The following is a 16,369-nucleotide window of genomic DNA, read 5'->3' as shown; positions in this document are numbered from 1 at the left end:
CAAAGACCCCACTCCTTAAAGGGGCCACACTACCACCATTTATGAGCCATTTTTTTCTTCTTGAGATGCTGAAAATTAACTTTTCTTAAAATTCATTCATGAGACATGGATGTCACTGGCTGGCCAGCATCTATTGCCCATCCCTAGTTGCCCGAGGGCATTTGAGAATCAACCACATTGCTGTAGCTGTGGAGTCACATGTAGGCCAGACCAGATAAGGATGGCAGATTTCCTTCCTTAAAGGACATTAGTGAACCAGATGAGTTTTTCTGACAATCGACAACAGTTTCATGGCTACCAATAGATTCTTAATTCCAGATTTTTTTTGGTTGAATTCAAATTCCACCATGGTGGGATTTGAACAGGTCTCCAGAATATTACCTGAGTTTCTGGATTAATAGTCTAGCAATCACTATTGCCTCCCCTTAATTGACTCCAATATTCCTTTCCGCCCCCCCCCAACCCCATTTGCTCCCCCCTCCTCCCCCACTCAGTGCTACACCTTATCACCTAATTTGAAACAAGCTACATATTTCAATCCTAACTGGACTTTGAATTGGAGTTATCAACAGCATTGTAAATCATTGAATCACCCTGGTTTCATGGTTATGTGTTTACTTCTGTTGAAAGTTCTTACGTAAAACATTTATCATTGATTAATCTTTGCCTTTCTAGTTTTATTGTGTACTTTGGCTACCCTAATCCGCACAATTCAAAATGAAGATCCCAATGATTCCAATTGATACCTTAAAGTTACGGATAATGAGTGTCAATTCATCGATCATTGCTCAGTGCAATCGAAGATTTTTTGGGATATTGAAGACACCACTCAGATCGTTCTTCTCGAATAGCAAGACTTGCAACCCTCAGAATTTCACAGACTACAAATCTATCCAACATGAGTATAAACCACAAGTGCCAGAGTACTTCAACTTTGCAAGGGATGTGCTCGATAATTGGAGCGAAATGGAAAAGGTATTTTATGACCCTCCCCAGCGGGAAACACACTTTTATGTGAGGTGTGAGAAATGGTTTCTGTGAAACTCGAATGGTGCATGGATTCATCAAAAATGGGCGGCATAGTAACACAGTTGTTAGCACTGCTGCCTCACAGCGCCAGGGTCCCAGGTTCGATTCCGGCTTCAGGTCTCTGTCTGTGTGGAGTTTGCACCTTCTCCCTGTGTCTAATAATTATACAAATATTAATTTAAATTCCGTTGAAAACCTGTATTTAAAAAGGGCATTTCATGGACAACCTTTCATTGTCCAAAGTTTGTTGTATGAAAAATTAGATGGCTGCCCCACAGCGCTAGGGACCCGGGTTCAATTCCCAGCTTGGGTCACTATTTGTGTAGAGTCTGCTCATTCTCCCCATGTCTGTGTGGGTTTCCTTCGGGTGCTCCGTTTTCCTCCCACAGTCCAAAAATGTGTAGGTCAGGTTGATTGGCCATGTAAATTAATCTGGTATCAGTGGGATTAGCAGGGTAAATGTGTGAGGTTATGGGAATAGGGTCTGGGTGGGATTGTATAGACTCGGTATTGGGGGCAGAAAGAGGGGAGGAAGGAATATTGGGGTCAGGATTGGATTGAGTCTGAGCATTTGGGGTTGCGGGAGTGGGGCCTGAGTGGGATAATGGTTGTTGCAGCCTCGATGGACCGAATGGTCTCCTATGGGATTCTATGATTCTATGTCTCCCCTAAGTCTTTTATTTTTCAAATGTGGGGTTTTCTATGGAAAAGCTTTGAGTTTTGGTGTTTTTACTTGTCTGATAATATTTCCATTGGTATTTCCCACAGTCTGGGAGCAGAGGTTCAAACCCTGCTTTCTGGTGGTTGAGTGAACATGGGCAAGAGGTGAAATGGAGCTTCCAAGACCTTGAAACCTACTCTAAGAAAGCGGCCAATATCCTGTCAGGACCCTGCAACCTACAATTAACTGATCGAGTTCTTGTTATCCTGCCACGAGTTCCAGAATGGTGGCTTATAAGCATAGCTTGCATGAGAACAGGTAACAGTTTTGACATCAATATCACTATTGAGATGTCTTTAGCAAAATATATTTATGGGCGTCATGGAGGCACAGTGGTTAGCGCTGCTGCCTCACAGCGACAGGGATCCAGGTTCAATTCTGGCTTTGGGTTACTGTTTGTGTGAAGCTTGCACATTCTCCCTGTGTTTCCAGGTGCTCTGGTTTCCTTCCACAATCCAAAGATGTGCGGATTAGGTGGACTGGCCATACTAAATTGACCCTAGTGTCAGGGTAAATGTGTAGGGCTACGGGAATAGGGCCTGTGTGGGATTGTGGTTGGTATAGACTCAATGGGCCAAATAGCCTCATTCTGTACTGTAGGGATTCTAAGATTCTATTTATCTCTTTCCTTCCTATAAGAGACAGCCTCCAAGCAGCCCATTTAAGAATAAATCCTTGCGAGACGTTTTGATTAACTTGTACAAATTTCTCTTCGTTGCCAGATTTGGAACTGCATTTGATTAAGCTAGGCAATTTTTAGTAAAATGGACACTGTACAAGCCCAGACTGATGGGACTGAATTAATACCTGTAGCAATACTCAGTGATCTAAAGGGCTTCTGTGATTGTGTCCTTTTCCAATACATATGTAATTATACATATCTATATACATACGCATACATATCAGCTTCAGGTTTATCAGACTTATTTCTTATGTTCTTATGTTCTTACCTTGGTTGTTTCATTTTTATTTGTAATTGAGAAAAGTTATAGCTAATTTTCTTTCTATACATGTTAACTATACCCTTAAACAAACTTGGTTTGATAAAAGCTCCCTAGTGGGTCATTTGAATCATACCTGAGGTGAAACATACCATGCTTACTCTATTCAAATTCAAGTTGCAAAACTTATGATCCAGGCGCGCTCCATAAAACACTGTGGAGTTTTTGACCTGAACCATAACACAGTTGTGATTGCATTTGAAAACCCAAACACAGACTTTACTTCAATGCTTTCCGCAAGCAGTTGGAAGTGATGACTAGATATAGGCCTTGTAGGCAGGGAGGATGTATCGGAAAGCAAGTCAAACTCTTTTGATGATATTTTTGAATCACCCATGAGCCAACTCGGGTAACCAGCCACGCAACAATCTCAACCTCCATTTTATTAAATGGACCTCATGAAATCACCCTATCACAAGTCTTCCCTTTTGTTCTTTTCTGCCCGTCCTTCTGCCCCTTATTTGATCAAAACCTGTTGTACCTGTAATGTTTTCCAGTTCTGACAGAAGGTGATAGGCCTAAACCTATTAATTCTGTCTCTCTCTCTCCACAGATGATGCTTGTCTGCTGTGTAGTTCCAGTATTTTCTGTTTATAATACAGATTTCCAAACGATTCATTATTCTGCCTCAAAATCAAGTACAAGATCAAATTTATTTCTCTAATCGATTTCAAATCGGATTTGTGAAGCTTAGTTCCAACTAGCCTCAGTACTTAGGCCTCTGCAAATATTTACATAGAAGACAGGAGCCGGAGGAGGCCATTTGGCCCTTCGAGCCTGCCCCACCATTCATCACGATCATGGCTGATCATCCAACTCAATAGCCTAACCCTGCTTTTTCCTCATAACCTTTGATCGCATTCACCTCAAGTTCTATATCCAGCTGCCTTTTGAATACATTCAGTGTTTTGGCAATATTTAGGCTCCTTTTGTTTGTGCTCTGATTAGGTGCTGTACTGATTCCTGGCCCAAGTCTGTTAACAGCCACGGACATTTTCAGCAGGCTGCAGGCCTCCAAAGCAAAATGCATCATTACAGATGAAAGCCTGGCAGATGCTGTTGACTTAATGTCATCCAAGTGCCCTTCTCTCAAAGCAAAGGTGACCATATCACATAAACAGAGACAGGGATGGCTGAGCTTCCAAGAACTTTTCCGGTTAGTAATAATTATATTTACGTGGAGTAATTTTAAAACAGGGTGTACTTCAGGACTTTGAAAGAAAACTGAGGACATTTTTATTCAGTCAGTTCAATGAATTTGGCACGTAGAATTAGAAACACTCTCTTACCATCAACTCATTTTAGTGTCATGATATACTGGGAACCAAAAAAAAAATTACAGCACAGAAACAGCCTCCAAGCCTGCACTGACCATGCTGTCCATCTGGACTAAAACCCTCTACCCCTCCCAGGACCATATCCCTCTATTCCCAACCTATTCATGTATTTGTCAAGATGCCCCTTATAAGTCACTATCGTATCTGCTTCCACTACTTGCCCCAGCAGTGAGTTCCAGGCACCCACTGCCCTCTGTGAAAAACTTGCCTCGTACATCTCCTTTAAGCATTTCCCCTCGCACCTTAAACCTGTGCTCCCTAGTAACTGAGTCTTCCACCCAGGGAAAAAGCTTCCGACTATCCATTCTGTCCATGCCCCTCATAATCTTGCAGACTTCTATTAGGTCACTCCCTCAAGGTCAATGAACAGCTTAACTCTCCTGCTTTACTGAACCTGATTAGTTAACAGCTCACCAGGTCTTGCACCCCAATAAGGGTAGAAGGACCACCTCCAGCCTTTTAACACTCAGATGAGTGGGATGAGATCCCTGCCGACATTTTCAGTAGAGAGCAGAGAACCCCATCATCAAAACATTCAACCCCTAATTAACTGCTGTTTAAGTTTTGATAACATTACATTGATCTTGCAACATGTATTAAATCAGATAGACAAGCAGTGGAGGATAGAACACATCTGATCTTTACATACAAGCTTTTATTTATCGAAACACGCATTGCATATCACGCAGACCTAACTATCTTTCTGCAGGGTGGCACAGTAGTTCATATTGCTACCTCAGAGCGCCAAGAGACCCAGGTTCAAATCCAGCCTTCAGTGACTGTGTGGAGTTTGCATGCTCTCCGTGTGTCTGCGTGAGTTTCCTTCCACAGTCCAAAGATGTACAGGTTAGGTGGATTGGCCATACTACAATTGTTCCCTAGTGTCCAAAGATATGTAGGTTAGGTGGATTGGTCATGCTAAATTGTCCCTTAGTGACCAAAGATGTGCAGGTTAGGTGGATTGACCATGCTAAAGTTGTCCCTTAATTTCCAAAGATGTGCAGGTTAGGTGGATTGGCCATGCTAAATTGTCCCTTAGTGACCAAAGATGTGCAGGTTAGGTGGATTGGCCATGCTAAATTGTCTCTTAGTGTCCAAAGATATGCAGGTTATGTAGATTGGCCACTCTAAAATTGTCCTTATTGTCCAAAAATTTGCAAGTTAGGGGGATTAACCATGCTAAATTGTCCTTTAATGTCCAAAGATGTGCAGGTTAGGTGAATTGACCATGCTAAATGATCCCTAATGTCCAAAGATGTGCAGATTAGGTGCACTGGCCGTGTTAACATTGCGCAGGGTCACAGGAATAGGGTGGGCTTGGATAATTTGTTCTTTTGGAGAGTTGATGCAGACTCAATGGACCGAATGGCCTCCTTCTGCACTGTAAGGATTCTATCACATGATCACCTGGTCTACAGTGGGGAAGTATTTTGTTTCTTCCATCAGCCTCTGACTGAACTTGGTGATGGATTTTAAATGTTCTGCACACCCATCCCAGTTCAATCAGTAGAAGCAATCTTGGTGCTGTGATTCTTCCCTGCGTCAGGATCATGCCTTAACCAAGTCGATTTGTAATTGCGTTCCAGCATCTCGAGCTATAAACACTCCAGAAGCCCCCATAGCTGGTGAACTCTGGCCGATATCTGTGTTGCTACATGCTATCTTCCTCAGTTCTGAGATCAAACTTTGCAGCACAATGGGAATGAAGTGTTTATTTATTAACAAGACCAACTGAAAAAAATGCTAATTATTTACAGACATTAGACCACACAATTTCCATTGACCTAAATGGGCTTTAGATGCCATTTTTAAGCGTATGAGAACACATTTTTCTTTTTTATTCAAAAAAAACTACAAGCAACTCTTTTCCAAATAATATCTGAAAATAAATTTAAAAATTGACAATGCTGTTTAATTCTCCCTCCTAAGGAATGCATCAGCTAACCACAAGTGCGCCAATACCAAGAGTTTGGACCCAATGGTCATCTTTTTTACCAGCGGGACCTCAGGAACACCAAAAATGGCCTCACACACACACGGCAGTTATGGAATAGGCCACATTGCGAGTGCAAGGTCAGAGAATTTATCTCTTCATATTTTGGAGTATGTATGGTAACTTGCCAGCAGAGGTTGGGCACTATTCTAACAACAAAATGTGCTGTAAGAGTTTTTTTTCCCCCCAAGTTTAGCCGAATGTTTTAAGCACATCGTCTTTGCCAGGTGAATAATGAGTTTACTATTTGTTATTCGTGTTAAGACATTTATTGTCTTCCTGCATTATGTGCCACTGCACAGAAAAGCAACAGGCCACAGCACTCAAGAGGCACTCCGCGATTATGAAGAGACTAAATGGAGGCCACAGTGGAAGCAGTCCTACAGCTGGCCTTGAAGCTCCAGGTTCAAGTCCAACGCTAGGAATTCTTGGCTATAGAAGGAGTATTCAATGCAGTTCAATGGGCTGATAAGCAGCTCAGGAATCTATTCCCCAAAGAGTTAAAAAATAGTGTGTGTGTGCATATGTGTGTGTGTGTGTGTGTGTGTGTGTGGAGATACTGTAAGCAAACCATCTATAAAACTGGAAGTGGAGAATCTGCCAGGCAGGAAGTTTAATCTCCATGCTCTCCTCGTCACCTAGGAGGCATTTAAATCATTGCATCACCCTGTTCTGCAGCAGAGATTTCCCATTCTCCTTGGCAGAAGCTGCAGGTGTGAGCACATCCCTTTGACATCCTCTGACAAAGAGAGATGTGAACTTCTTAAGGGGAGGAGAGGGGCTCCATTCTGAACAGCTGTGCAGTCAGCCCCAACATATCACACAGCTTTATATTTTGGAGTATATATGATAACTTGCTACTGTTAACCTTGGAAATTGGGCACTACTCTATTAACAACAAAATGTGCTGTAAGAGTTTTTTTCCTGCCTAATGTTTTAAGCACAAATGCCATAACATATTTGCCATCTTGGTGCTCAGCAGAAATTTATTCCGATGGTTAGAAAGGACCGTAGGAGGAGAGGTAATAAGCCGTGGATAACGAAGGAGGTGAAGGAAAGTGTTAAATTAAACGCAGAGGCGTTTAGAGTAGCTAAGAGTAGTGGGCAAGAAGAGGATTGGGAGAGGTTTAAATGTCAACAAAGATTGACAAAGAAGTTGATAAAGAAGGGTAGGAGAAACTATGAAGCTGGGCTAGCGCTTAATATAAAAAAGGATAGCAAGAGTTTTTATAAATATATAACAAGGAAGAGGCTGGCTAGGGTGAATGTTGGACCCTTAGAGGATGAGAGGGGGGACCTAGTGGTAGGGGATGGGGATATGGCTAAGGTATTGAATAACGTTTTTGTTTCGGTCTTCACGGAGGAGGACGTGAATAATTTGCCGGGTGTTAGCGATGGAAAGGTGGTGGGACTGGAGGGTCTCAATGACGTTATTGTTACTAGAGAGGCGGTGCTCGACAGACTGGAGGGACTGATTGTGGACAAGTCCCCAGGACCAGATGGAATGCATCCGAGGGTTCTGAAAGAAATGGCGGAGGTGATAGTGGATGCCTTGGTGGTTATTTTCCAAACGTCGCTGGATTCCGGGGAAGTGCCGGAAGATTGGAAAACGGCTAATGTTACGCCGTTGTTTAAGAAGGGTGGCAGGCAAAAGGCAGGGAATTATAGGCCGGTTAGTTTAACGTCTGTCGTAGGTAAAATGTTAGAATCCGTGATCAAGGAGGAAATAGCGAGGCATCTTGAGGGGAATTGCTTGATAGAGCAGACACAGCACGGTTTCATTAAGGGGAAGTCGTGTCTGACAAATTTATAGGAGTTCTATGAGGATGTGTCTAGGGCGGTGGATAGAGGAGAGCCGGTGGATGCGGTCTTTCTTGATATTCAGAAGGCGTTTGACAAGGTACCTCACAAGAGGTTATTGCAGAAGGTAAGGGGGCATGGAGTTGGGGGTAGGGTGTTAGCGTGGATAGAGGATTGGTTGCCAAATAGGAGGCAGAGAGTGGGGGTTAATGGGTGCTATTCGGATTGGCGGTTGGTGACTAGTGGAGTGCCCCAGGGGTCGGTGCTGGGGCCTCAGCTATTTACCATTTATATAGATGATCTGGAGGAGGGAACCAAGTGTACAGTGTCGAAATTTGCTGATGACACCAAGATTGGTGGAACGGCAAATTGCGCGGAGGGTGTGGAGAGTCTGCAGAAGGATCTAGATAGGCTGGGCAAATGGGCCAGGAACTGGCAAATGGAATTTAATGTTGGCAAGTGTGAGGTGGTCCACTTTGGTAGGAATAATGGTAGGAAGGACTATTTCTTACGTGGCGAAAAACTGCAGCAGGCGATGGTGCAGAGGGACCTCGGGGTCCTTGTGCATGAGTCGCAAAAACCCAGCCTGCAGGTGCAGCAGGTGGTCAGGAAGGCGGATGGGATGCTGGCCTTCATAACGAGGGGGATTGAATATAAAAGTAGGGAGGTCTTGCTGCAGCTGTATAGGGCATTGGTGAGGCCGCAGCTGGAGTACTGTGTGCAGTTTTGGTCGCTGCACTTACGCAAGGATATTTTGGCCTTGGAGGGACTGCAGAGGAGGTTTACTAGGCTGATACCGGAGTTGAGGGGGTTGAGCTATGAGGAGAGACTGAATAAACTAGGCTTGTACTCGTTAGAGTTTAGAAGAATGAGGGGAGATCTCATTGAGACATATAAGATGATGAATGGGATGGATAGGATAGAGGTGGAGAGACTCTTCCCGCTCAGAAAGGACAGTAGGACTAGGGGGCACAGCCTCAAGATAAAGGGGGGGGCGGTTTAGAACGGAGTTGAGGAAGAACTTCTTCACTCAAAGGGTGGTGAATCTCTGGAATTCTCTGCCCGTTGAAGTGGTGGAGGCTACCTCGCTAAATATTTTTAAGACGCGGGTTGATGGGTTTTTGATAAGCGAGGGGATTAAGGGTTATGGGGAGAGGGCGGGAATGTGGAACTGAGCCACGACAGATCAGCCATGATCTTATTGAATGGCGAGGCAGGCTCGAAGGGCTAGATGGCCTACTCCTGCTCCTATTTCTTATGTTCTTATGTTCTTATCCTAGCAAGCTGAAACCTTTGAAACCCTCTTGAATCCATTGGTGCCCTTTGATCTCTGTCAGTTTCAACTTGCAGTGCTTGAAATAGGAGTCCATTAACATCTCAATGGATTTCTATTCATTCTCCAGCCAGCTGTGTTTATTTTAATTTCCCTTCATGCTTGAATGCATCTCAAATATCTCCATTGATTCTAACCACAATGTTTACAAAGATAATGGGGGCAATTTTCCCAAAAAAAGTTCTAAGTGCTGAATTCACAGGGAAACTGGTCTAAATGACGATTGTTTTCTCATGGGGGTTCAGACTCGAATCTCCCACATTCTGTGCAATGTAGAGGTCACAATCGAGAATTTCAAGAAAAGCTTGGGGGTGGGGCTCAATCGCTGGCCAGCTCAGAACTTTTGCAGTGCTGCCCCTCCCAACAGTCCCCCAAAGCCCAACTGCAGCCCCCATGACCATTCCCAGGCCAGCCCCAATGCCCACCCCCCCCCCTCCCAGAGCAGCCCAATCTCCAGCACCCTCCCAGCAGTGATGATTCCCCACCCGCCCGGCAGACCCCCCACACTGGCAGAACCCCCCCAACAGAAGGTAGACCTCCCCTGGGAGGCAGACCCCCCCCCCCCCCCCCCAGTGGAACCCCCCCCAGCCCATCCAGATCATTGGCCTCCTTCCAGTCATGACCAATCCCCATGCAGAGCGGCAGTGGGATCCCCACTCCCACCAATTGCCCCTCAGCCCTGCCCTTATATCCTGCCCCTCTAGACAACAGCCCCTGGTCCTCACTCCCTTGGCACTGCCTGATGCAGAGTGGGAAATGCCAAGGGGTCTCCTGGATGTGGGCACTTTGCTCCTTGGGCACTGGCTGGTACTGCCAGGGTGCCCATGCCTGGGGGGGGGGGGAGGGCACCACCTCCCCCACTGCCCAACTTCCTGGAGAGCCCGATTGGCCCCCACCTTCACTCCAGTGTCATCTGTCACTAATTCCCCGACAGTGGGGAGCTAGTCTAAACCCCACCATAATGGTGGGGTGGGAGATGCTATGGGGCCCAGAATATTCAGTTCTAGGCCCGATAATCACATTTAAATGACATTCAAATAAGATTAAAATCACTTACCTGATGTTCCCGCTGGTTTCCAGTCTGGTCCCGAACGTGCCGGATATCTCACTGGGAGATGAGCACACGCTGGGGAACACACATGAATCAGCACACACGGGATTCTCCCAGCCTGACCGGCCAAAAGATTAGCCGCTTCAGATGGGGGAGTCACTGCCGATATGCCTGACCCCACCCTGGCAGACCCCACACCCAATCCCAAGAGGTAGCCCCCCAATGGGACGCAAACCCCCGCCAGCAGACCCCCCAGCCCATCCAGATCGCTGGCCTTCCTCCTGTCACAACCATGCAGAATGTCAGCGGGACCCCCACCCCCACCGATTGTTCCTAAGCCCTGCCCCTAAGTACTACCCCCCCCCCCCAGCTGATTCCCTGTGGTCCCTGCCCCCTTGGCACTGCCTGATGCCCTATGGGAAGGGTCAAGGGGCCTCCTGGATGTGGGCACTTTGCTCCTTGGGCAGTGTCAGGGGACACAGGCTGGCACTGCCAGGGTGCCCAGACCCAGGCGCTTTCTTCAAAAGGAAGAAGTGGTTTTGAGAGGTGGAGGATGCCTGAGGGGGTTGGAGGTGCTCCCCTGGGCCCTCAGAATCCAGCATGCCATGGCCATGTTTTTGATTATCAACACCATAGCCCACTCTCTCCCATTCCCGCTGCAGTGTGGGGCATTGGGATTAGCCAGTGCCTCATTCAATGGGGCATCGGGATTGGTCAATGCCCCATTCAACAGGGCATCAGGATTTTCGCAGGATGGCTTATGAGGCTGGAGAATCCAGCCCAAAAAATTGGATCATTTTAGGCCAATTAACCCAATTCCAGCTGTTGGAAAAATGCTGGAATCTGTTAATAAGAAAGTCTTAACAATGCATCTTGTGGTTTAATTAAAGGAAAATCCTCTTGGACAAATTTTATTAGAGTTTTTGAGGATGTAACTAATAGCATGGAAAAAGGGGAACCACTAGATGTTGTGTTCCTGAATTTCCAAAAGGCATTCAATAAGGTGCTCATTGGCCAAAGTTCTATACACTCCCACCCCTCCGCACCGCACCCCCCCCCCCCCCCCGCCCCAACAGACCCCCCCACCACCTCCCAACAATATAATGTTTCAATGTTTGATGATACCAAGCTAGGTGGGAAGGTAACCTGTGGGGAGAACACAAAGAGATTGAGACAGATTAAGTGAGTGGGGAAACAAGATGACAGGTGGAATATAATGAAGGGAAGTGTGAAGTTTTTCACTTTCGTCGTAAGAGTAGAAAAGCAGAATATTTTTTAAAAGGTGTGAATCTTGTAAATATTGATGTTCAAAGAGTCTTGGGAGTGCTGGTACATAGAATGAAGAAAGTTGGTGTGCAGGTACAGCAAACAATTAGGAAAGCAAATGGCATATTGACTTTCATTGCAAGGGGATTGGAGTACAAGAATAAAGAACATAAGAACTGGGAGCAGGAGTAGGCCATCTGGCCCCGCGAGCCTTCTCCGCCATTCAATAAGATCATGGCTGATCTTTTCGTGGACTCAGCTCCGCTTACCCACCCGCTCACCATAACCCTTAATTCCTTTACTGTTTAAAAATTTATCTATCTCTGCCTTAAAAACATTCAATGAGGTAGCCTCAACTGCTTCACTGGGCAGGGAATTCCACAGATTCACAACCCTTTGTGTGAAGAAATTTCTCCTCAACTCAGTCCTAAATCTGCTACCCCTTATTTTGAGGCTATGTCCCCTAGTTCTAGCTTCACCCGCCAGCGGAAACAACTTCCCTGCTTCTATCTTACCTATTCCCTTCATAATCTTATATGTTTCTATAAGATCCAACACCGTTCTTCTGAATTCCAATGAGTATAGCCCCAGACTACTCAGTCTCTCCTCATAAGCCAACCCTCTCAGCTCCGAAATCAACCTAGTGAATCTCCTCTGCACCCCCTCCAGTACCTTTCTCAAATACATCTTGCTGCAATTGTATAGGGTTTTGGCAAGGCCACATCTGAAATACTGTGTGCAGTTTTGATCTCCACATTTGAAAAAGGATACTTGCATTAAAGGCATTACAAGCAAAGGTTCAATAATCTCTGGAATGTGGGGTGAGTAAATTAGGACTATATTATCTAGAGTTTAAAAGAACGAGAGGTGATCTCATTTCTGAGGGAGCTGGGTGGAGTAGATGCTAAGAGAGACTGTTTCTGCTAATTGAGGAGTCTAAAACACAAGGACACAGTCTTGGGACAATGGGCCTATCAATTAGGACTGAGAAGAGGAGAAATTATTTCACTCAAAAGTTTGCTTGTGAATCTTTAGAATCCCCTGTCCCACAGAGTTACGGATGCTCCATCGTTGAATATGTGTAAGGCTGGGAGAGACAGAATTTTCTCCCGGGAATTAAGGGAAAGGGGGAATGGGTGGGAAAATGAGAGTTGGAGCTCAAAGTCATCCCTAATCATACTGAGTGTCCTTGTTATAATCCAATGGGGCAAAAGAGTGACTGTGATAATTCCCTTCACCAGGTACTGGTTGGATCTCACTCCATCAGATGTGCTATGGAATACCTCAGACACTGGCTGGGCTAAGGGTGCTTGGGGTAGCATCTTTGCACCATGGATTCAAGGATCTTGTGCTTTTGCCCATGAGGTGGCACGGTTTGAACCCAAAGCTGCTTTGGAGGTAAACAAACAGTGGCTGTTCTTTTTATTTCAATGATACGTTAATGATATGGTTGCCGTTGACTCCATTTCTACCTTGGAAACCAATTGCACTTTCCATTTGCTTCCATGCTATGGCTTTCCTAATCAAGCTGGCTTTGGACTGGGTAAACACAGCAAGAAGTCTCACAACACCAGGTTAAAGTCTAACAGGTTTGTTTGGTAGCAAATGCCATGAGTTTTCGAAGCGCTGCCCCTTTGTCAGGTAAGTGGACCTCACCTGACGAAGGAGCAGTGCTCTGAAAGTTAATGGCGTTTGCTACCAAATAGACCTGTTAGACTTTAACCTGGTGTTGTGAGACTTCTTACTTCCTAATCAAAGCACAACACTTAATTACCAACTCCTGCCTCTGGTAAGTGTGTTTCCAATAAGTTATTCTAATTGATTCATTGTAAGTTCTAACCAGAAAGAAAAGCATGTTTTGAAAGTCTTTGTGTAAATTAACATGTTTGATTCTTTTTCTTTCAATTAAGTTTCTAATCAATAATTAAGTGTGGAAAATGTACACCAGCACTCTTTATTCTGATTAAGTGCTGTCTTGGCAAACATTGTTTCCTCAAGTCCCACCCACATTGATTTTGATGTGATTCACCATTGTCACATGTATTAGGATACAGTGAAAAATATTGTTTCTTGTGTGCTATGCAGACAAAGCACTGTGTACATAGAATACATAGGGGAGAAGGAAAGGACATGGTGCAGAATACAGTGTTACAGTCATAACTAGGGTGTAGAGAAAGATAACCTTAATGCGAGGTAGATCTATTCAAAAGTCTGATGGCAGCCAGGGAAGAAGCTGTTCTTGAGTCGGTTGCTACGTGACCTCAGACTTTTGTATCTTTTTCCTGTGGAAGAGAGAATGTCCGGGCGTGTGGGGTCCTTAATCATGCTGGATGCTTTTCCAAGGCAGCGGGAAGTGCAAACAGAGTCAATGCACAGGAGGCTGGTTTGCGTGATGGACCGGGCTTCATTCAAGACCTTTTGTAGTTTCTTGCAGTCTTGGACAGAGCAGGAGCCATAGCAAGCTGTGATACATAGAATGCTTTCTATGTTGCATCTGTAAAAGTTGGTGAGAGTTGAAATGGACATGCCAAATTTCCTTAGTCTCCTGAGAAAGTGGAGGCATTGGTGGGATTTCTTAACAATAGTGTCAGCATGGAGGGACAAGGACAGATTGTTGGTGATCAGGATACCCAGAAACTTGAAGCTCTCAACCAGTTCCTCAACTCTTAGGAGGTGGTCTCTGATAGAATAATGTATTGGTAATAATTTTCACTTCAGGCGCAAGTTTAAAACTAATGGTTTTATCAGAATTCGCCTGGGTTAGGGCCTGAGTCTCTTCTGTTACCTCACTCACATTTGCAGAGGGAAGGCAAGGACACACATCTCACCCGTGTTTCCTTTCTGATCTCGCCTCAAGACAATTTCTTTCCTCGTTGCAAGTTTTCTTGAGTGGGACATTCCAGCCATGTTTGCCCTGAAACTGTAAAATCTCACCTGAGGGTAACTGACCTATCCATGTCCCCCCAGCCCCACCCCACTACTCCCAAGCGTGCCACGACTCCCGTGGCCAGGGTGGGAAATGGGAAAATTGCCCCCTTTGTCTCCATTGTCATCAATGCTACTGTGCTTACTGCTCCAGTGTGCCTTCCTGCTTTGATTCTTCTAAATTGGAGCCATTTGAGAGCCTTAATAACTAGGCCCCAAGCTGGGGATTTATAATGTCAACAGGATCCTGACAGGAATAGGAAGTTTGACAGTAGCACCACTGAATATATATGGTCTAGCTGTCTGCTGAAGGAGGTACTATACTGGCAATGTTATTTTTATTTCCATTAATTTACTCACCTTATTATCCTTTCAGGGCTTTTATTTTTTTTTTACTACATTTTGAGTGTCATGTATCCTCACACAAGCCTGACCATATGGCCGACACATGCTTGTACTTGTCCCCAGGACGGCATGGTGGCACAGTAGTTAGCGCCAGGACTCGGGTTCAATTCCAGCCTTGGACCACTGTCAGTGTGGAGTTTGCACATTCTCACCGTGTCTGCGTGGGTTTCTCCAGGTGCTCTGGTGTCCTCCCACACTCCAAAGATGTGCAGGTTAAGTTGATTGGCCATGCTAAATTAACCCTAGCGTCAAGGGGAATTAGCTGGATAAGTATGAGGAGTTGTGGGAATAGGGCCTGGAGGGTTTGTGGTCAGTGCACACTCAATGGGCCAAATGGCCTTCTTCTGCACTGTAGGGATTCTGTGGATTCAATGTTAAAATTTATTTACTATTGCCACACATTAACACTGCAATGAAGTGAAAATCCCCTAGCCACCACACTCCGATACCTGTTCGGGTACACTAAGGGAGAATTTAGCACGGCCAGTGCACCTAACCAGAACGTCTTTCGGACTGTGGGAGGGAACCGGAGCACCCTGAGGAAATCCACACAGAATGTGCAGAGAATAACCCACAGTTAAGTAAAGAAGGATGGAAACCAGGTCTTTCTATATGGAAAATGGCAATTCTGGTACTGTAACAGGAAGATTGTAATTTCATTTGGTACTTTTAAAAATGCAAACATATGTTTTGTAATATACGCAGGCCAGGATCACTGTGCTGCTTATTTGTAGTATCCAGAACATTTCTGTCTGAGCATGATATTCTCTGAAGATTGATGTTTATTATTGCAATCGGCATCTGGATGATCATTTTTTTTAAATGTTCTCCTAGATTCTATCCAAGTATCCAATAACAACCTTCTGTTCAACACCAACTGCATATCGGATGCTTTTACAAAATGATGTCAGTAGGTACAGTATTAATTTTCTCATCATTCTTTGTTTGCCATCCATTTCAATCCAACACATGTAGCAACCACTTAAACCCACCTCCATCACCCTGATGTCTGTACTCAGGCAAAGGACTCCTTCAAACCATCCACCACACCCACCCCCCTCCCCCAGTTCGGCACAGGACCCCATTCTCTTCACTAACTATCCATTGTTGTTGGTAATCTTATTTTCTTAAGGCAAGTATTCTCCAAATGATGTCCAAAGATGAGCGGGTTAGGTGGACTGGCCATGCTAAATTGCCCTTTAGTGTCCTGGGACGTGTAGGTTAGAGGAATAAGCAGGGTAAATATGTGGGGTTACGGGGATAAGGCCTGGGTGGGATTGTTGTCGGTGCAGACTTGATGGGCCAAATGGCCTCATCTGTACTGTACCGTTTCTATGATAGCTATGATTTTAGACTGAAACCTTTCCTAAAGTTAAAGTTTACTTGTTAGTCACAAGTAGGCTAACATTAACACTCTAATGAAAATTCACTGCAGTGAAAATCTCTTAGGTGTCACACTCCGGCACCTGTTTGGGTCAATGCACCTAACCAGCACGCCTTTCAAACTG

At 44.9% G+C, this 16,369-nt stretch overlaps 1 protein-coding gene across 2 annotated transcripts in view; it reads left to right on the top strand.

Moving 5' to 3' along the window:
• The first annotated feature begins 493 nt into the window (after positions 1 to 493).
• The window catches only part of LOC145355072 (acyl-coenzyme A synthetase ACSM3, mitochondrial-like), a 39,176-nt gene continuing 23,300 nt past the window's right edge, over positions 494 to 16,369 (top strand). The window contains exons 1-6 of one of the 2 annotated variants that reach the window (XM_080206903.1): positions 494 to 975; positions 1,798 to 2,008; positions 3,700 to 3,907; positions 6,018 to 6,161; positions 12,773 to 12,929; positions 15,696 to 15,775. In XM_080206903.1, coding sequence (XP_080063029.1) covers positions 718 to 975; positions 1,798 to 2,008; positions 3,700 to 3,907; positions 6,018 to 6,161; positions 12,773 to 12,929; positions 15,696 to 15,775 — 1,058 coding nt within the window. In that variant the 5' untranslated portion in view covers positions 494 to 717. The remainder of the gene's footprint in view (positions 976 to 1,797; positions 2,009 to 3,699; positions 3,908 to 6,017; positions 6,162 to 12,772; positions 12,930 to 15,695; positions 15,776 to 16,369) is intronic. The other variant, XM_080206902.1, reaches the window with a different exon arrangement.

Source organism: Carcharhinus amblyrhynchos, chromosome 18, assembly GCF_965287045.1.
Source record: "Carcharhinus amblyrhynchos chromosome 18, sCarAmb.v2.hapA, whole genome shotgun sequence".
Taxonomy (NCBI): domain Eukaryota; kingdom Metazoa; phylum Chordata; class Chondrichthyes; order Carcharhiniformes; family Carcharhinidae; genus Carcharhinus; species Carcharhinus amblyrhynchos.
Note: the sequence above shows the minus strand (reverse complement) of the source record. Positions and strands in the feature narration are given on the sequence as shown.